Source organism: Elgaria multicarinata, chromosome 2 (genome assembly GCF_023053635.1).
Source record: "Elgaria multicarinata webbii isolate HBS135686 ecotype San Diego chromosome 2, rElgMul1.1.pri, whole genome shotgun sequence".
NCBI lineage: Eukaryota > Metazoa > Chordata > Lepidosauria > Squamata > Anguidae > Elgaria > Elgaria multicarinata.
In genome coordinates, this window is record NC_086172.1 from 14,044,282 (window position 1) to 14,066,950 (window position 22,669).

General features: G+C 40.9%; 1 protein-coding gene across 5 annotated transcripts in view; it reads left to right on the forward strand.

Moving 5' to 3' along the window:
• Positions 1-22,669, forward strand: part of AGAP1 (ArfGAP with GTPase domain, ankyrin repeat and PH domain 1) — a 452,256-nt gene that overhangs the window by 293,129 nt on the left and 136,458 nt on the right. For all 5 annotated transcript variants that reach the window (XM_063116055.1, XM_063116056.1, XM_063116057.1 and 2 more), the window contains one exon: positions 105-266. In XM_063116055.1, the coding sequence (XP_062972125.1) occupies positions 105-266 (162 nt within the window). The remainder of the gene's footprint in view (positions 1-104; positions 267-22,669) is intronic.

The window sequence follows — 22,669 nt, forward strand, 5'->3', positions numbered from 1 at the left end:
ATAATCATAATGTATTAGAGGATTAATTCTTTGTATTATTCTATATTGTCCTGAATATGAATTTGCTCTTTACCATTAGTAACTTTCATTCCTTTTATCTCTAGGAAATGTGACTACGAGTACGTCTGTGTCTCAGATGACAAGTGGCATCAGTCTCGTTTCCTTTAACAGTCGACCTGATGGGATGCATCAGCGTTCCTATTCAGTCTCCAGTGCGGACCAGTGGAGTGAGGTGACAGCCGTTGCAAACTCAGGCATCAGTAGTGGTAAGACGGTGACAGAATTGTTTATGTTATTTTTTTGTTAACAGATTTATGAAGATTCATAAAGCTGATTTTTCTTAAGAGTAGAGATCAAAGGGAGTTGAGAATTTATGGATAACTTGTTACAATACTGTTTTCCCCTCAAAAGCAAGTTTCAGACGACTGACTCCTTTTGAAAATGCACACACACCACTTATTTTAGGATATGGGGAAGATTTACAGCAGTTATAAAAAGAAGATGCATTTTAATGCTTAAGAAGAAAGAAATGTAGAAGTAAAAGTATGTGTGGAGTGGGAGCAGTTTTGCATTGAAAACAATTTCAGAGAAGAATCAGGGGGAGGGCGTCACCGAGAGGGTCACAAGTTGAGCAAGGAGTGAATATCTAGATCCTGAATAGACTTGGTCTGCTTCACACGGCACAGCAGGCTCATTAGGAGTCATGAGCTGTGACACGTCTCTGGCACCATTTTGAATATGCAACTTTGATTGGGGCGATTGGGGGTTGACGGTGTCATGTGAACCTAGCCACCACGGGTTACTCAAGAGTTAAGCATAATCCTACAGCTATTCAAGGGGTCTGTGAGGATTGCTTAACCCGTGGTGGCTGGGTTTGCTCAACATACCTAACCTGCAATTGCTTCTCTTGGTGGTTCCACATTCATAATTGCTCCTGGCAAGTACTGCGGCTCATTGGGGCGTTAAATAACCCATATAGCTGAGCCTGCTGTGTTGTGCAAACCATATCAATATATTGTACCCCAACCTTGTTATTCGTCTCTTTCCATCCCCATCAGCCAATAACCCATTCACCTTTACTTACAATCCCAAATGCCAGAAGCTGGTCAGTTTCTATATTCCGGTGTTAAAAAAGTATTCCCACCCAGAGCCCTTTAACAGAAGGCTATGGGTATGTGTCTATTAGTAAATATATATGCCTCTTTCCCCATAGTAGTAAAGGGACAAAAGGAATGGGATCCGCTTCAATCAGAGTGGAACAAGACCAGTGGCATTTAATGTAAAAAAAGTGGCAGAACATCTTTTAAAATGATCCCTGGGGCAGGATCTACACTATTCATTACACCGTTGTTTAAGTGCATTGTTGCGTCCTCCCTTGCTACGTTACAAAATGCAACTTGAGCCCAGTCAATCGAAATACCTTTTCTTCTATCGTTTTACCCCAGCACACTCTTCTTTAGAATGTTCTTCATTATGCTCATACCGGCTCTGAAGTAAACCTCCTTCTTCCGGTGACTCTGAGCTAGACCTGCCGGGATAAGCCGGCAGGGAGGCGGGGCGACGCGTAGGGACGAGGGAAGCCCTGCAGCCTCTTAAAGGGGCCACGTGCGCCCCGAAAGATAAGCGGTTTTTTAAAAAAATTAAGCCTCTGTCCCCTCTTTTACCGCCCTCCCTCCCCCTCCCCCTCGTCGCGTTGTGCCAGCTCTCCCTCCCCTAGAAAAGCCCTCACTTGTCCTAATCAGGAAGCAAAGACCATGGTCACGAGACATGACTTTGAAAGACGGCATTGAATACAACGAAAGGTTGGGGCACATTGTTAGTTTTAAAACGATTTTAACAGAAAGTGGAACGGTTTTAAAAGTCAGAAGAAACGTAACAACAACAGCATCACGTGACTGCTGACGTCATCTCTGCCAACTTGTTACGTTTCATCTAGACAAGTGTAGACGGGCTCCAGGAGAAAGCTGACAGGTGCTGGGGTAAAATGAGGGTAAAATGTTTTGGATTCCCTGAATGGAGATAGGGTGGAAAGCCCACCACTATCACCACACCCGTATGGGCCAGAGGTCATCCGACCCCTGGCTATTTCAGTTTTACTCCATGTTGAGAGAGAGAGAGAGAGAGAGAGAGACATAAAGAGTTCAGTGGCTCTTGCAGCATAGAGAAAGAGATTCTGCCTGCATCAGAAAGAGCAGCTACTCCACCATGCTATCAGAGTCCCTGGCATCCTTGTACAAGATTTTCTATTGAGTGGTATAAGATATATTCAGATATTTTGTTTTACAGACCTGTTCAACATGTCCTGGAAAATGGTATCATGCTAGTGTCTCTCTATGATTTACATATTTCAGTTATTCCTAAAGCTAGCAAATACCATATCAACTGCCCAACTATAGCCCAACATCATTAATTATTCATTTATTATTAATATTCATATACTGCCTTATCGGCCAAAAAAAAAATCAACAATTTTGGTGGTGTACAATTTAAAACAATAAAACTTTAGGACAATAAAAATAAGAACATTAAAGCAGTAAAACATTGGGGAAAAAATTAATTAATGTAAAAGCAAAGTTTTAATTGCAGTTCTAGCTAAGAAACTTCAAAAGGTAGTCGCAACTCTTGTACATCATAGTCAAGTTAGTTTTATTTACAGACATCAAGGAGATGAAAATCTTTGGCTGTTAGTGAACTTAGTGAACTTAAATCAACACTGCCATGGTGGTTTATTGAAAAAGCTTTTGACAAAGCTTGCTTGCAATTTATCATAACTACACTTATTAAATTGACATCCCAAATGGATTTCTAAATTGGGTGGGACTCAAGGCGGCTTTATAAAATTGAAACATATGCAATTAAAACATATAAATAGAAATATGCAAAAAGTAAAAATAATAATTAAACCAGCTGTTATATTAAAACATTTTTTTTAAAAAAATTAAAAGGCAAACAACAATACAAGATCCAATACATTAACAGGTCCAGACTATTCCCAACAGCCTGCCGGAACAAAAAAGTTTTTTGTGTGCCTCCGGAAACATAGCAAGGTGGGAGCCAGTCTAGGAAGGGAGTTCCAGAAGCTTGGAGCAGTTGCTGAGAAGGCCCTCTCCTGCATTCCCACCAGACATGCCTGTGATGATGACAGGACCGAGAGCAGGGCCTCCCCCGAAGATCTCAGGGCACGGGTAGGCTCATAAGGAAGAATATGGTCTTTCAGATAACCTGGACCCAAGCTGTATAGAGCTTTATAGATCCTAACCAACAGTTTGAATTGTGCCTGAAAACAGACCAGAAACCAGTGGAGTAACAGGGTAGTTGTCTGCTTCCTGGAACCAGCCCCAGTCAACAATTTGGCTGAAGCTCTTTGAACCAGCTGAAGTTTCCAAACACTCTTTAAAGGCAGCCCCACGTAGAGTGTGTTACAGTAATCCAAGTGGGATATAACTAAGGCATGTGTCACCATGGCCAGATCAGACTTCTCTAGAAACGGGTGTGGCTGGCACGCTAGCTTAAACTGTGCAAATGAACTCCTTAACACTGCTGAAACCTGGGCATCCAGGCTCAGGGCTGAATCCAGAAGTACACCCAAGCTGCGGACCTGTGTCCTCAGGGGGAGTGGAACCCCATCAAGCACAAGCTGAATCCCTATTCCTTGATCTGCCTTTTGACTGACCAGGAGCACCTCTGACTTGTCTGGATTAAGCTTCGGTTTAGCACTGAAATAGCTTCCTTGGAATTGGTTGAAATGAAGAAGTAGAGTTGGGTGTTGTCAGCATAATAATAGATTTATTTCTTACCCGCCTCTCCATTTTGATCGTGGCGGGGAACAACAGTAAGTTAAAACATCCTAAAAAACATCCTAAAAGCATCCTAAAGTTATTAGTTTATGCCCATCTTGCTTACTGGCAAGCTGTATTCCCATCTTCACAGCAGCTCTTCTTGGGACCTTATAAGAGGACTGGGAAGGTGGAAAGAGGGAGGAAGGAGGAGGAGGGGTCAGGATCCCCAGGGTCCGAAAGCTTCTCCCCCCGTGTCCAGGAAAGTAAGCGAGCCGGATGGGCTTCAAGTCCTCTAGAGCCAAAAATAAAGGATGAATGTTTGTAGATGTCATCTTTTTACAGAAGTTTCATTTGTTCAAAATTAAAACAGAATTTCAGTAACATGTTACTAAAATGGAAAAATAGCAAAAGAAAAAAGAAAAAGAATAATTAGATGATGATGATGTTGATGATTAACTTATATATACTCTGAGGTGCAAAATTCATGGTTTTAATTTTTGTGAACCGCCCAGAGAGCTTCGGCTATTGGGCGGTATAGAAATGAAAGGAAATAAATAAATAAAACTGTAATATGCAAAAAAGCTAAGAAATAACAATAGTTACATTTTTATTGTATGCTAAATAGAAATAAAAAGTGCATGTTAATAAACTGTATAAAAAGTGAAAATAGCTGGGATTTAAAAACACAAATGAATTTAGAACACACACCATGATGTATTTTTCCTGGAGGTTCAATATATATATATATATATGTATGTGTGTGTGTGTGTGTGTGTGTGTGTGTGTGTGTGTGTTTCTCACTTTCTATAGCATATACATATACACAACCCAAAACAAGGGGACACGCTTTGTCTCCATCTCCAGAAGTCAGGGTTATATAACAAAAATTATAATGCTTCCAATAGAGTCTCAGGCATCAACTCAGTGAGTCTGACAGGAGCGGGAATTTGACTGGGTTCATGTGTTTCTTTACTGGTCAGATTTATAGTTGACAGAGCATTCTTGAGCAGATATTGTGACCTAATCTCCATAAGAAGATAGATTTTGCATACTAGACTTGCTAAATACTGGAAGCAGCCTTTAAGAGCAGCCATACACAGTTGTGTTTTAGTTGACTTGAATTGCATATTTTATTTTTGCAGAGTCCAAGTTTGACAGATAGGGTGACAGCCTCCTTTCCAGAGGAATTAGGAAATACGTTGCCAACTTACTGCAACACAGAATTCTAGGTTCAACTCCATCTCTTTCTGTAGTCATTACCTTTCATTTCATTTTGAGGGTTGAGCAAGGTCAATATTAGTAAGTGAAGGTTTGCTGTAGTACTTGTGTGAGCCCTACTTTTAATTTTGTGTGTTGTTCTAATTGCCTAATACCAGGATCTCTTTACTTTCATAAAATTCTAACTGATAGGATGACTTCACATAGTGGAAAGGTCATAAACATTAAACAATTGTTTGTGTATAAACTTGGTTAATAAACATATTTACTTGTTGCTATTGATAAAAACAGTGATTTGCAATTATCCATGTTGTATTTTACTGTGCTCGTGTCTCTACCCATTATGATTGCAGTTGACACATGAAAAACCCCTTTTTAATTTCAACGTCTTCCCCCACCCGCCAATAAAAGGTTTTGAATTTTAGTGTCATAAAAAAGATAATACTGTGAAAGCAGCAGGGATGGGGAAGAAGCTAAGCATCTCTTTGGATTCAAATGCCAATGTACTGGAGAATGTGCCTGCTTATTGTTACACGTTTTTATTGTAGACAAAATAACATATTGAGATTCATTTTTTCTCTGCACTTTTTCACATTAAATTAATACTTTGTGTGGCTCTGGAGAAGTTTTCAAAGTCTTCCTATCCAGACCTTTGGTTCCCTGCAGCTTCCATCTTTTAAGCAACTGTGAACATTCCCTAATTAGATAAATTACTTTGTAGAGGGTAGAGCTACAAAACAGGAGGTGCTGGTTAAATTAAAGGGAGAAAAATAGAAAAATCCATTCTATGAAATGGAATGCCCCACTGCTTTATGACTATTACAGTTGTAAGGTTTTACATTTAAGTACCAGAAGTTTAAAATTAAATGTCTAATATAATTTGGCACCAGTAACATGAAGCCTGTGACTGTCCTTAGAGAATACCTAGACAGTTTCGTTGGCTGCTTCAAATTGCTGTGTGTGTTTGACAGTGAGAAAATCATACAGCTGGATCACTTTTTAGTTAAATGCCAGGTGCTGTTCAACATAGCTTAATACAATAGCACATTGAGCTTTGGAATTCTTATTTAAACTGTTTCAGTATAATACAGCATGAAAAATACCCTTTTCTATTTACTTATCTCTTCTGAGTGTTTGACAGAAGTAATTTTAGCAGCAAAAGAATAAAAACTAGAGGTAGTAAATTCCTGTCCAGGAATCTCTTGTGTAGATTCTTTATGGGGGTGCAATTGATCTACATGTCAGACTCTGGTGCGGTTTAAACTGTTTATCACTCTAATGGGGGCAGTGAGACCGTGGACGTGGGCTTATAAGCCCTTATGAAAGAACGTGGTTTCTGTAGTCCGTGATGAAGCAGCTCGGTATTATTGATAGATTTGGAACAATTACCCCTGCAATAACTATTGGCTGATAGGTCTTGTTGTATCTGATTTGCAGGCATGCACTTCTGTCTGAATCATTTGCTGTGAAGCTTATCTTTGACTTCACACTCATGTGCAATTGTAGGGTCACTTGGCCTCCAGAGATCCATTTATTACCATCGTCGTTTTTTGCTTCAGTGTGACTGTTTGTGCATGCTTCTCATTGGCATTTGGCACTGTGATCCTTCTAATAACTCTCTTTCTTTCTCTACTTGATTATTTCTTCTTCTTCTAGACCCTTCTGCCCCAATTGGGCAATTTTCTTTTCATATGCTTACATTTATCATTCAATGTGCATAAAGTTAATGGGTTATATCCAACTACATCTATGTGCCAGCAGAATACACAATGCTGGGTGAACAGACGCCACACCCCGTCTCATGTGGGGTTTGTGGGAGGCTCTGGAGTAGATTTGTGGCTCACAGGGAACTTCAAGTAGAGGAGGGTGAATGAGCTGGAGTTCGTTTGCATGACATTGGATGTAGCTCAATGGTTATCTCAAATCAGCAATGAATGTAGCAGAACGTTTCTAAGGAGTAGGTTTTACATTATCTGAACTGTTTCCTTGCTACTTCTACAGGGTCATTATAAAATGCAGGAAATGTATCACCCCTCATTGGGAGGCCCTATCACTAGTACGAGGAATAACCATTTCTGTGTAGGTTCCTTATTTTAAACCTCACTGGAACGGTGTGGTATCCTGTTATTTCATACAGAATGTTTGCATTTTTAGAGGTGGGCTCTAGAGATGGGTAAACATCCCATTCATTTCAAAAACAGTGAGAAGGGTTGTTGAACTTTTCCTTCAACTATTCACAAAACTTCAATGGTTTTAGTCAGTAGTTTTGTGAGTACTTCAAAAGAATGATCAGAAACCTCCCATCATCCATCCCTTCGTCATGACCATCATAATCATGTCACGTGTTGTACCTGGGGGAAAAGTGCTGCTGGCGGAGGAGCCCTTCCACAAGGCAAGAGGTTTTTTTTAGAATCAGTGTAATGGTTTAGGGGGGGAAAGCCTTCTTCCAGGAGATTCCATCCTTCTCCTCCTCCTACATGATTTTTCTCTTTTTCTCCCAATCAGTCAGCATTTCATAGCCACAGGCCATCCGCCTTATGTGTGTGTGTGGGTGGGGGGGGGGTCCCCCTCCACTTTGGGATGCACTTCTGTTAATCTCAGTCTGCAAATGCCTCCCTCTTTTGTGTGGCTCCATAGGTGCAAGCACTCTTCCACGCAGATTGGAAATAAAATGTGGGATGATATTGCAAGCAACATTCTGGGTTTTCTAATCAAAGATTTTGATTAAAACACACACCCATGTACACTTAAAATCAGATTAATACAAAGATTCTCCAAGCCTGCCAAGCCACCCGAATCATGCCTTTCCTAGGCTTTTATCTATTCAAAGCCCCCACCCGCTGCTTCATGCCAGCTCTACCCATGGAAGCCCATCTCACCAGCTATGATAGCTACACTACGTTCATAGTGTAGTGGGAGGAACTATTGGATACTATTGCCCTGATATCCTTGTCTTCCCTGGTGACTGTTCCCTCACCACCCACGTCCCTGTTGCTGCCTCTCACCTGAGATTGAAGGTAACAGCTGGGATTCCCCAGATTACAGGTCCACCTTCCAATGGGAGAAAGAGTGGCATGCAGAGGGATCCCCTGTTGTTGTCTTCTGTCTGAGATCAGAGATAATGGGAAGGATTCCCACTGTGTGGTGGTGGTGGTGGTGGTGGGGCTGAATTAGGGAGCATGGCAGGTCAGATTAGACCTGGGTACTGGAGAATCTGCACCCTCAACTAGATGGACAGAAATGATGGTCTTGGTCCCCAAGCTACAAGGCAGAGGTGTCCCCAAATACCAAACCTCCAAATCAACATTGGACCCTGCATTTGATGCAAGGCCATGCCCCTGAATATGAACCTGCCTGGCATTTGAGAATATTATCGGAGGTTCAATAAGTTTCCCCACCAGTGAGAATTAGGTAGCAGAAAGAGTGCTCTTTTGTGGTTGCCCATCATCTATGGAATGTGGTTGCACAAGGGATCCACCTGACATTTCCTTTATTTTCTTTGAGGTGCGAAGTGAGGGCTTTTTTTAACCCAGACTTTTGGTGTTTTTCCAAAGCGCTTGTTTAGCTGACAGAGTGCTGAAATTCTTTTAACCTGTGGTACTGCAGTTCAGTGCTGTCTTTATGTCTTTGGTTTTGTGTTTTCTTCTGCTTGTTGCTTTTATTTTGTTATCATTGTAACTGCGTTTTTAAAAATTGTGGTTAAATAGCACTGATTGCCCTTAGTGCTATTTTTGGATGAAAGGCAACATAAATATGTTTTAATGAATAAATATAAAGTTCTATATCTGAAGCCTCAGGGATTGCTCATCAGTTGTACAACTTGTGTTTTCTGTGAGGACATACACTGCGTAAGGTCCTGCTTTGGAATTTGACCCTTTCACGGCTTGGCTGTCCACCAAGCCTACTTGGCCTACTTGGACTGATAGCCAGGTTCTCCCTCTCAGCTTTCATTCCTGACTCTTGCTGAAGCTTGGCGCATCTTGTCCATTCAGGAACGTGTTTGGTGTGTGTCCAACCCTCTGCGCAGAGGTATCCTTCCTTAACCAATGCTATCAAGTCCAATGTCCACCTCCACTTCTCCTACCTCCACTTCCCACTTCAAGAGCCTGGAAAATAAATGCATGAAATATTTTTGTTAAAATGTCTTGTCCAGTTGTCCAATTAGCAACCACTTAGCGCAATAAATTAGCCTTGCTTGCCTCTAGTACCATGCCATTGGTCCCACAACATCAGCTTTTCCCAGCCTGTTGTTCTCCAGATGTTTTGGAATACAATGCCTGACTGTTGGCCATGTTGGCAGGGGCTGATGGGAGCTGAAGTCCAAACCGTTTGGAGAGCACCAGGTTGGAGCAAACTGCCCTACATCATTTTATTATTTAGTGCTCCAGGTTGACCACAGAAGTATGTGCAGCATAACATTTTAACTATATTTAAACTTTCACATTCCTGAGAGTACAAGATACCATACTTATCAAGGGGATTATTGCTTCTTAAATCTCGGGATAGTGGATATTCTCTGATTCTGGTTTTACCCTACCCAGTGCCTGTTTACCCTACCCTGTGCCTGTTTGCTTTCTCTTCCCCTCCTTATTGTTTTATCATGGTTTTATTAGAATGTAAGCCTATGCGGCAGGGTCTCGCTATTTACTGTTTTACTCTGTACAGCACCATGTACATTGATGGTGCTATATAAATAAATAAATAAATAAAAATAATAATAATAATAATCTGTGAGAGATCCAGAGTCATGGCCTTTCAGGTGAAAGCTTGATGCTGCAATATATTGTACCTGCAATTTGAAACAGCACCAAAACTTAGTACTTACAAAGGAAGGTAAGTGGATATCTGAAAACTTCTAACTTTTTTTTAATTGTCTACTTGTCTGACTTTAACTACAAGATAGTTCTTTGTAGCTCAAACAGTTGAATTTTCATAGATACAAAATTATAAAATACCTGCAGTTATCATTTTGTGTATGATTACTCTTCAAAAGTTAAAGGATACTGTCCAAGTGTCACAGTTACCGCAGTTAGTAATGCAATCCTCCTCACTAAAGATGGGAATTCATTTCATGTAAAGCGTTCTCCCCCGCCTTTTTTGTGTGTGTGTGTTTTAAGAAGTAACTTCAAATCATGGCCCTAGAATAGAATGCACTTTATGATAAGGCTTATTTATTTTGCATTTTTATCCTACTGTTCAACCCCTCTGTCTAGAGGCCTTAGTCAATCTTTGATTAAAGGTAAAAAAAATAATATAGCTATAAAAACAATGACAAACAATAGTCTATAGCTCAGTTCAGACAACACGTTTCTCAAATGTGGTTTTAGAACTCCATGGTGGAGTTTTTATACCACCATTGAGAAATGTGTTGTCTGGCAGGAAAACTCCACCCCCCCCCAGTGAATATCCACACTGTGCAGAGGAGTGTTCCTGCACAACGGTTGTGTTACGTGTTGTATGGCAGGCTCTGTGGAGTTTTCCATTGTGTTGAGTTGACTTTTCCCACTGGCTACGGTGTTCCCTGGCAAGTGCTGTGAAAGGAGCAAGTGCCACTCTAGAAGAGCCACTGGGATTGTGTGTGTGTGTGTGTGTGTGTTTTGCAGCAATGGCTGATGGGATACCATCAGGAGGACAGGGGAGGAGAGTGGGGGGAGGAAGTGTCAATCAAACATCACAATGGATTTTACTCAACTCCATGGTAGTCCACAGTCACACAATGGTGGAGTTAGAACATGTTGTGTGGGGAGCACCTCCTAAAACCTCAACCGTTGAATGGAGTTTTCACACTGCGTTATATGTTTGCTTGTTAGTCACCAGCCTGTATGTTGTGGATAACTGTTACACTGTGCCACAGGGGGTCTTATCTTAAGGAGTAGATGGAATGTGAAAACAGCTATTAAATATGTGTTCCTATAGATAAGTTTACCAGTATTGGAGTAGGCTTTGTTTCATTTTGTTGAGTTGAAGGATACATTTTAGTATTTTATCCTGGAAGTGAGAGGACCAGTAACAACATACTGGTTGGGATATGTCTGAGCTAGTATTATCAGTCCATAAATATCTAGGATCCTTGCCTAAAGTGTTCTATTGAGGTTTCCACTGCTGGAGCTTCTACACAGTTGCCCTGGGTTTTGTAGCACTAAGTCAGTTCTAATGGTACAGCAATAGCAGTATCTTTAAAAAAAATGTTCTACCTCACCACCACCCTTTCAAATGTTCATGTGAAGAGTATTCTTATTTGAGCAGGGTCATGTAAAAACCATGAACTTACGCAAGACCACAGCTTCTCTTCTATGAACTAAAAGATTGCATGTTCCCATTTTTGAGAATATGGGAAAGAACGGGAGCTTGTGTGACTGTTGCTCCCATAACTGCATTTGTGTGAGCAGCTCACACACACACACATACACACAAAGTTTAGGCATGACTAACCATCAGTTCTGATAGAAATTATTTTTCTCATATATTACAGAAATTCTTCTTATATCAGTAATGAGACCTGGATATAGTGCTTATAATATAATCCCTGTTCCACACACAAAAAATAACTGTATGTTGTGGCTTATAGGAAGGAGTGTGTGTATGTGTGTGTGTGTGTGTGTGTGTGTGAGAGAGAGAGAGAGAGAGAGAGAGAGAGAGAGAATTTAACTATGACTGAATTTTACTTTAGCATTATAGGAATAAGCAAGCAGAGTTTAAAAATTACATAATTCTGCATTTTAATGAAGGGTGCTCCACTTTCACCCCATAATGCTTGCTTGCTTAATACTACTAGCTTGTTGACTCCTCTGATAGAAAATGTATATTCTTCAGTAGATAAGTGCATCATAACTATGAGGGCCCTGTGGCTGGAGAAATTGATGTGATCACCCTGACTCTTCCTATCTACCGCATACTTCAGTGGCAGCCCTGTCTTTGTGCCTTCCCCTACTAGCCATCAAAACTTTCATCTGAACTTCCACGAGCCCACTGCAGGAGTGTGTGCGATGGCAGCCAACAGTAAATGAAGGTGGTGGCAGAAGTGCATGAAGATACATTGGCCCTATTCACACGATCATGGGGGGAGGAGAACTGCAGAGTGGGCAGGTGTAGGAAAACCATAACTTGTGTGCCCTCACATGACTGGCAGCCACACGACACACTGCTTTACATGCCCCCTCTCCGTAGATAAATTCCCACCCTCCTGCTGCCACTTATCCCAGTGGCTGGAGTGGTAAGAATCACGTTGCACTGTCTGCTTCATCCATCTCTATGTGATGGTGACCATAGAGTCTGGCCATGCTGCCTAGAGCATCGCTGGAACTTCCAGGCGCTCTAGGCAGCCATCTCTGCGATCACCATGTTTTTTCCACTGAGCGGCCGGATTTATCAATGATACATCTGCCACACAACATGGTAAGCCACCCCAGGGACTCTTACCCCACTGCAGAGGGTGGGTACCCACAGTGGGTACTTTACCAGTTGTGGGTGGGGATTACATACACACACACACACACATACACGACACACTAAGCTACCATGGATCACTTTCAAATGCGACCCCCAGCAGCTTAGAATTACATCTGAACTCAGCCATTGAGTATCCTGAGAAGACTGAAGAATTTGAGTAATAATGTACAGCTGAAATGTTATTTTCACTATGACTTGGCAGTTGCTTTGTATCTCTTAGAAAACAAGGGTAAAAATGTTCTTAAAATTATTTTAGTTGTATTTATGTGGTGTATTGAACTGCCACTGTTTTCTTTGAAGATTCATTGGCATTTGTTTCCTTATTCTCCTAATGAGTCTTCCTTTCTATGTATTAATAATGAGGAATTATTGTTTACCTGCCTACAATTTTGGCCTCTTGCTTGTCTTGATCACAAAGCTTGGGGTGCATGGTCATTAGGCAACCCTTAGCTATGGAATGCTATACTTCAAAGCTAAACCTATTTCATGTTGTAGAAACGTAAAGGAGAAAGAGGCCTGTGTACTAAATCTGATACAAGGTCCCTTCATAGCTTGTTGGTTATTGTGGCACAGGTGAAGCACAGAGATGGAGACTTCCGGCAGATGGAAGAATATCTCTTGTCAAGAGATAGACCCAGTAATTTGTTGCAATTGATATTTAACTTGATAATCATGGCCTTGCTACCCACAATCTATGCTGGTAGCAGGGATTGTGCAGTGCAGGAACTGGAAAATTCAAAAGAAAATAATGACAGGAAATCCTCTCTTCCCATTGTATTTTAAATGGCAAGAAACATAATCTAATGCTTCAAATCAGTGGGGACTGGGCAGTTGGAGGGGAATAGCTTAACTCCAATAGGTTTAAAAACATCGTCTTTTTGCCTTTTGCCTCTTATAGCAAAATTGATGCTCACAAAAATGACATAGAAAGCCAGGTCTGATGCCTAGGTTTGAAAAAACAAAACAAAAAAACTTTAGTATCACTTTATCAGGTGTTACGTAGCATTAAGCCAGTAACTATTAATTAAACATGGGTGATCAACAAGAATACATATGTCAAGGACTACTTGTTTTAATTAATATTACCCCTAACTTCTTTTCTGTGGTTGGGATATTTTTATACTGGACATGATAGTGTTTTATTTTTATCTTGATAATTTGTATCTCTGTGCTTTATCTGCTTTTGAGTTTCCATAGTGGAAGAAAATCAGAATAGAAAATGTTTAAATAAAGTATATAATTCATAAAAAATATGTTATAGACCATTGCTAATGATGATTCATTAGCCTTGCATTCATTAGCTCTTTGGAGGGAGTGGGGAAAAGGAGGCACTAGTTGAAAGAAAGTATCTAGTCTTGATTGCAGAGGTGGAGGAATTAAGGGTGGCACTTCCTGGCAGCTGGCTATGGAAAGTGGTAGTGGATAAAAAAAGGTGACTAGTGAATATATGATGAATATGCTTGTAGGAGCACTTACTTCTGTGAAGGAGGATGGGATGAGTAGATAGAATGTAGAAGTATTGGGGCGCTTGTTGAAAGGTGCATTTTGTTCTACAAAGAAGTGTTCATATACACAAGTTTCTATAAGGGTTAAAGAAAGTAACTAGCACTATGCAGGTGTCACACAGGGTTCCCAATAGGATTGTGCATGTTTTGGATGAAGCCTGAGCAGAAGTGGGCCACTTCAGCCCCGTTTTATTGCTTCCCAAGGTGAACTGTGGTTCCCTCAGAAGCCAAGAGAACTGGGATTCCTTCTAAAGCCAACATAAATGAACCTGAAGCCAAATTAGGTTTCATTACTGATGTGTTTTGGAGGTGAGGGTGATGCCGAGATTTTATGTCTCCTGCAAATAGTATGTTTTTCCCCCTCATTTCTCTGAAAGAGTAGTTGAATGACGGACAGGTTCACCTTCTAATCCTAGGGCGCATTTTAATCAGGGGCTCCAATCACTGTACTTTGGGAAAGAGCAAGGATGAGACTGTGGTGGTCATTCTTTCAACATCATCAGGTGTCTCTATGAAAGAAAGCCTTCCGCTGTTTTTCAGTCATAGCTCCCTGGCCCCTTCTGAAACTTTGCACATTTATTACACCTTTAGGCTGTCATTTTCAGAAGAATGGTACACAAGGGACATTGGGGCATAAGTACGTCCTCTTTTGGAGGTTATCAAAATCAAAGGCTATTGTTCTGAACTTTGACAGGCTTGATCCCCTCAGAAGAGGCAACTATTTCTGCAATTTTATCCAGTTCTGCCAAGAAATAAAAAGGTTATTAGCAGTTCCCGAGAGAGAGAGAGGTGCAAGGGTTTTTGTGCCAATATAGGCACAAAAACCCTTGCACCTATTTTTCTGGCATTTGGAAGGCATAATCCCCTCATAGACTCAGCTTTGATACCAAGTCAAAGCAGACAGGCTCCCAATTTCATCTGAGCTAAATCAAGCTGTTTTCTGAAGTGCTCAGTCAGGGTCCGAGTCAAAGCTGCGGGTGGGTGCATACCTGTAGTTCATAATTATGGCGACATACACAAGCCCACACAAAGCCAGTGGTCAGGCCAAGCATAAGTATAATCAGGGCTACCAGGCCTGATCCAGATCCTCATCTTCCAGTCATGGTGGAAGAAGCAGAATCATGAGAGGAGGTGTATAAAAGCCCCTTACAACCAAGGATTAGCTTTCCTCCCATCAAGACCTCCTCCCTGCCCTTTGGGCCATAGCATGCCACATGCCCCAGTTCTCAGAAGGCACACCCATATTTGGGGGGAAGGGCAGAGCTACCTGCAGTCCAAGATGGCTTCCTAGGCTCAAACTCTCCTGGCCTAAAATAAATCCTGTCAGACATCCCTCAGAGGGATGTCCAGGGATCATCACAGCTGAAAAATAAAGATCCCACAGCATATTTTGGGGCAAGAAACACCACTCTAACTCTGGCCTAAACAATGAGGAAGAGGAGGAGGGCACAGAAGATGGTCAAAACAGATGGTATGGAACCTATGCAATTAATAACGCACCATCTAGAGTGTTTCCGAGAAGAATGGGCAAATGCCGTAAAGCCTTTGGAGAACAAAATAGATGGGGTTTTAGCAAAATTAGATGATATTGGAAAGACAGCAAATGAAGCAATCATCAATAAGAGAGTGAATACAAACCTGCTAAAAACTAACGATGAACTGCAGTAGTGCATCCTTAGAGAATTATAGCTGCAGGCCCAATTTACATCTTAGGGGGTCTAGCAAATTCTGCGGAAGGATGTGTTGCAGTCAGTTTCGTAATTGAATGGTTGTCAGAAGCTCTGCCAGAACCCATACTTTCCAGAGCAGACATAGAAAGAGCCCACAGGGTGGCAGGATTACAACTGCAAAATGGAGCTAAACTAAGGGATATATTAGTGAGATTGCATGAACAACAAGAAATAACGTTCTTTCAAGATATCAGCCCAGGCACTTTGCAAAGGCGCAAAGCATTTAAATATTGTACAGAGCAACTTTGCAAGGCAGGAATAAAATGTCGGTAGGGCTATCCATTCAAAATCATTGTCAACATGGATAATACAACAACAGTGATCACAGTGAGGCTAAATGATTTCTAATTCATATTTATTTATTATTATTATTATTATTATTATTATTATTATTATTATTATTATTATTATTATTGCATTTATATCCTGCCTTTTCCCCCCTCCAAGCAACCTAAGGTGGCGTATATAATCCTCCTCCTCTCCATTTTATCCTCACAACAACCACTCTGTGAGATAGTCTGGGCTGAGAGTCTGTGACTGGCCCAAAGTCACACAGTGGGTTTCCATGGCCAAGTGGGGGCTAGAACTCAGATCTCCCGACTCCCAGTCTGACACTTTAGCCACTACACCACACTGAATATGGACCCCAGCGAAAAGCTCTTGTCTAGTCGGGAAGAAGAAGAAAACACCATGGATTCTAAAGTGGACCCAAAAACGCAAGGCTCTTCAGAGCATCAAAAAAGGGGGAGAAATTCTGTAAAAATGGAGATGTGAAAAAATAATCTTCTGACAACCCTGTGAGGAAGGCCTTTGAATAAAGTACAGGTTGAAATGCATCGGGCTTCGTGAAAACCCATTTCTCGTTTTTCTGACCTGTTTTGGATGCTCTCCTTTTGTTTTTAATTCACAAATATACAAGTGCAGTGTGTTTGCAGATAATATAGTATTAACACTGGGTAAACCAATGGCAGGTTTAAAAAATGAGATGGAATTGGTGAAGGAATATGGAAGGGCAGCAAGGATGTAGATCAATTATAAGAAGTCAACTACAGGCTATGCATGAATATGAATATTGCCCAACACAGCTTCCTAACTTGGAACCTCAGTTAGGTTCTCACAGCATTCATGGAGAAACGTTTGATCCCATGGCAGCATGTTCTCTGAAGCTACCTGCCCTGAATTCAATTTTCTTAATGGGGTCACCGTGGCTTGTTGAATCTCAAAACTCAGTCTTCAGAGTTTTCATGCGTGTAAGGTAGTTTTCTGCCCTGATCCAACATTCCTACCAAAAATGGAAATGTCTTTGTTGTCATTTTGCTCTAAGCCTATTGTCCTGCTTGTGGTAGTGCTGGGTCAGAGTTCCAGGGATGCAGACGAGATCAGTACAGAGTCCATGTCAAGCAAAGAAGAGCTTGTGATAGCGGGGAAATAATAGCAGGAGTCAGGGAGCTGGTACTTGGACATTGTTCCAGCACTTAGTGTCTGGAATTGAAGGATGTTAACCCTGTGTCTTCAGAACACAACTCCAGGCCATTAGTGCCATCCAAGGAAAGGTCTCCTCATGAATAGGGCCTTGTTTATGAGTATACTTTCTGCCATGAGGAGCCTCTATGCGTCTTGCAGGCACTCCTGCACTTGGCGGCTGAACAGTGCCTTGATCTCTAGAAGCCTGCGCGCTCTAGGGCTAGATGGCTCCTCGGTCTCTGAGCCTGAGGAGGGTAATTATGTTGTGAGCAGGACCCTCCTGCTCTACCTCAAGGTTACAGACAGCTCCTCTGTGATGCTTGAGGTGGGGTGGGGTGGGGTGCTGGCACAGGGTTAGGGTTCTGCTCATCCTCCAAAGAACATTCCTCTAGAAGGGGCATGATACCTATCCATTGGTTCATGACATTATTCTACTTTAAGTAGAATATTCTAAAGTTATTTTACTTTATCAGAGTTGGCTTCGTTTGTTATACTAGTTTACCTAAATCTACTGGAGCTGATATTTATATAATAGTGCCTTCTGTTTGACATTATGCAGTTGGCTGTAAAGATCTGACCATATATTTTTTATATAAACTAAAAATTGTAATTTCAATATTCATTATTTGGAAATGTTGTAAAACTAGCATGTTTCATAATCTCACAACTGAAATTTCTTCATGCAGGAAAAGATCCTCATAACAAACTATGACATAATTTGTAATAAGCTTTATATTTGCAGGTTTCATATTGCACTATACAAGTTGGCTGCACTAACCCTTGTTGGCTAGGAACAGCCATGCTAAGCTTAGTAAGATATATCAGGAAGGAATTTGTGTCAGTGTTCTTTGTATGAGAAGCCACTTTTTAATTCAACTTGCCCTGGCTATCTAAAATGTGTCAGTGACAGTCATACTTGATTCCCTAATATTATGTTGAATGCACAAGTCAATTTTAAATAGGTTGTTACCAGATGTACAATAAATAGCACAGCTACAATTAAGGATTTGTCACATTTTGGCTCTATACTGAGAGACTAACTACTGAAAGGCACGACTAACAGGCCTCAAATTTGATATTTTCTATCAGTATTCTACAATACCACATTATTTAATGGTGTTGATTATCAATTTTAGCATGAATATGCAGTTTACTTTTGTTTCCCCAGAGGTTCTCTCTCTCCTATTTCCATTTAAATTTTGTTTAGGGTTAGGAATATAGGTTACTGATCAGTCTTAACTCAGGCTCTCTCATTTTCATATTCATATATATATATATATATATATATATATATATATATATATATATATGAGTGAACATAATGTAGCTATAAATCCTGAAACTGATGACCATCATCAGAAAAGCTGCCTGTAGCTGCCATTAGAAGCTGCTGAGCTAATGATGGGCTGGGCAGATAATCATAGGAAAGTTAATTGTAAGGTTTGATACGGCATCTTGTCAGCAGAGATAAGTTGTCACGTTTTCCACTTGAGCTGAAACTAAATGATTGTAAAATAAGTTATGAGTGTCCTTGGGCCTGTCTGCCAGAATGATGGCTAAGAATACATTCCTGGCCCATCAGTCTCAAGAAGCCTGTTTGATATTTATGTGAACTGAATGTTATTTTATTCCCCCTCTAGTCATGCTCGCCAGCTTCCCGAGTGAAAAGTGAAACTGCGCCTTTGACTTATACTTCAAGTATTGAAGCTTGGATATTGCACAGATTGTTGTTATTATTATTACTAGTGTTATATATTTTTGAGGGTGTGCACTGAACATTAGCGCCCGATTGGGAAGAACTAATGGCTAACATTGAATGTACAGGATGGCTGCAGAACAGCCCATCCCGACTCAGTGAAACACATCTTATGAGTTCTAGTGCTTCTGTCAAAGCTGGTTAGGTTGTGAAGTAATGAGGCACTTGTTTCTTTTTAATTTGGTATGCCTTTTATATTGAATAGTAACAGCAGTGGTCATCTGTTCTCACATGCAGTAATTGATACCAAATAAAATGTGTTATTTGTATTCAGTCAGGAGTATAAAATTGCATGCAGTGGTCTGAAGCTAGAACTCATTTACAGTTTTGAAGAGGCCCCTTTTCAGTTTAAAGAATAAATACCTTGTCAACCAAGCAGAGTAGTCAGAAATGAGAAAACAGTGCATGTAAGCCTAAGACACTTCGGTGGCCCATATTTTAAAGCAGACAAATGCAAAGTAACCTATATTCATAGAATACTGGAAACTAGAATACAGGGTGTTAATAGAGAAACAATGAAAGCTTAGTTCTGCATCCCAGATTCACATTTCTTTTTCCAGATGAGGAGGGAAGCGAATACCTCAGGCGCTCTTCACTTTAGAGCTGTTTGACCCAGGAAGAGCACACTATTATCTGAGAAGCATTGTACATCATAAAGACTTACGGCAGCAAGTTCATTTTTCAGGTCGGCCCTACACTAGAGAAGTTTTGTGTTGGTGCTGTAGGATATAAGGGCTGATTTGGTTTAAACAGATTCCTCTACATGAAACTGCAGTTGTCAAGGAATTAAATGATGCTAACAGGTATATCAAAAGGAGAAAATATTTAATGTCTGCCTATGTCGGAGTACTCCTCTGCCATTTTAATACTAGGAAGGGTTTTGTGTTCAGTAGAAGTGGGTAATAATGCTGTTTCCTGCACCATTTCAATTCATTGTATCTTATGTTGAATGCAATATCATTGCATTTTCAACACACACACACCAATAAAATTATAATTACAGTAGAAATATCAAAAGATAACACAAGCAATATTATGAATGCAAAGCACTTTTAAGAAAACAGAACATGCCTTATAAAAGAGTAAATTTATTTATTACATTTCTATACCATCCATTAACTGAAGCTCTCTGAGTGATTTACAAGACAAAAACTAAAACCTTAAAATACAATTACATAGTAGAACATAATATAAAATCATTAGTTTAAAACAGAATATAGCCACTCTTGTAATCAAGATAAAAGACAGCAGTGCAACAATATAAAAATGTACTAACACAATTTTTAAAACTGAACACCTAAAAAGCCTAAGTAATAAAAAGGTCTTTACTTGGCACCAAAAAGACCACAATGTAGGCACCAGTCGAGACACTCTGGGGAGGGCATTCCACAACTGGGATGCCACTACTGAAAAGGCCCTCTCCTTAGTATCCACCCACTTTACCTCATAGAATCATAGAATAGAGTTGGATGGGGCCTATAAGACCATCAAATCCAGCCCCCTGCTCAATGCAGGAATCCACCTTAAAGCATCCCTGGTTGTCCAGCTGCCTCTTGGATGTCTCTAGGCTTCCGTTGATAATTAGTTCCATTGTTGTACTGCTCTAACATTTGGCAGCGGCACCCAGAGAAGGGCTTCTGAGGATGATCTTCGGGTCTGGGCAAGTATATATGGAAGGAGATGATGCTTCAGGTAAGCATTCCCCCAAGCCATTTAGGACTTTGAAAGTTAATACCAGCACTTTGAATTTGGCCCAGAAATGGACTGGCAGCCAGTGCAGATCATAAACCAGTGGCATCATGTGACCATGTTGGCCAGGCCCCATTAACAATCTTGAGGCCCTATTTTGGACTAGCTGAAGTTTCTGGGCCATCTTCAAAGGCAGCCCCACAGGCCAGTAATCCAAATGAGAGATTACCAGAATGTTCCTAACTAGGTAGGTTCCTAACTCTGTCCAGATAGGATCAGAATTGGCATAACAGCCTAAATTGATAAAAGGTGTTCGGTGCTGCTAAGGTCACCTGTGTCTCTATTTACACTGCTGATCTAAGAAACACCCACCCACCCAAGCTATGAACCTGATCCTTTAGGGAGAGTGCAACCCCCTCCAGAATAGGTTGAATATCACTCATACATCTAGAAGAACCACACACTAACAGTACCTCCATTTTTTCTGGATTGAGTCTCAGTTTATTGGCCCTCATCCAACCCATTGCTTCACCCAGGCACTGGTTCAGAACACCCACTGCCTCACCTGGATTTGATCAAAAGGAGAACTGAGTGTTATCTCCATATTGGTGGCATCTCTGGATAAACTCCCTCAGCAGTTTCATGTAAATCTTGAACAGCATGGGGGATAAAACAGAGCACTGGGTCACCCCATGGCATAACTGCCAAGGCACAATGCAATAATCCCCCAGCACTATTTTCTGGAATCAGCCATCTGAGTAGAAGCAGAACCACTGCAATATAGTACCCTTAGCTTTCAGCCCAGATAGACTATCCAGAAGGATACCATGATCAATGGTACTGAAAGCCATTGAGAGGTCCAAGAAAATCAACAGGGTCATTCTTCCACTGTCTCTATCTGGCAAAAGTCATCCCTCAGGGTGACCAGGGCAGCTGCCAATCCTAAACCAGGCCTGAATTCCCGATTAAAGTGAATCTGGATAATCAGTTTCATTCAAGAGTGCCTGGAGTTGGCCAGCACGCACTCAAGCACCTTGCCTAGGAAGGAGATATTATCAAGATGGGTGGGAGTTTTTTAAAAAGGTCATTTTAAAAGCACAATTACAAGCAATTGCAACAAGGTAAAAAGATAGAAGACAACAGAAGAAACCAATGTGGCTCCACAAAAAGCTTAGAGATGACCTGAAAACAAAAAAGGTTACATGTAGGAAGTGGAAGGAAGGCCCGGCTACAAAAGAAGAGTACAGACAGGTGGCACAGAAGTTCCAGAATGGTGTCAGGAAGGGTAAAGCTGAGAATGAGCTGAGACTAGCGAGGGATGCTAAAAGTAATAAAAAGGCTTTCTTCAGATACATGAATAGAAAAAAACAGAGGAACAAAGTGGTAGTTCAACTGCTTAATGAGGATGGCAACTTGATAACAAATGACAAAGAAAAGGCCGAAGTGCTCAATTCCTGCTTTGGCTCAGCCTTCTCCAAAAAGTGGTTCTATTACCCCCCTGGAAAAAGTGAAACACAAGTTGTAGGGGCAGGATTGCAGTTTGAGATTGATAAATGGTCGAGAAACACCTAAATTCTTTGGATGGGTTCACATCTCCAGGACCCGTTGAACTGCATCCTAGAGTAATAAAGGAGCTAGCAGAAGAACTCTCTCAGAACCACTGTCTGCTATCTTCACGAAATCATGGAAGATGGGTGAAGTGCCAGACAACAGGAAGAGGGCTAATGTTGTCCCTATCTTCGGAAAGGGCAGAAAGGACAAACCTGGGAACTACAGACCAGTTAGTTAGACATCCATCCCTGGGAAAATTCTGGAGCAGATTATAAAGAAGTCGATCTATAAGTACATTGAAAACAATGTGGTGATTACTAGAAGCCAGCATGGATTTGCCAAGAACAAATTCTGTCAGACTAATCAGATCTAATTTTTTGATCGGGTAACCTCCCTTGTGGACTGTGGGAATGCTGTGGACATAATATATCTTGACTTCAGCAAAGCTTTTGACAAAGTGCCCCATGATATTCTGATGAACAAACTAGCTAAAAGTGGGCTAGATGGAACAATTATTAGGTGGATCCA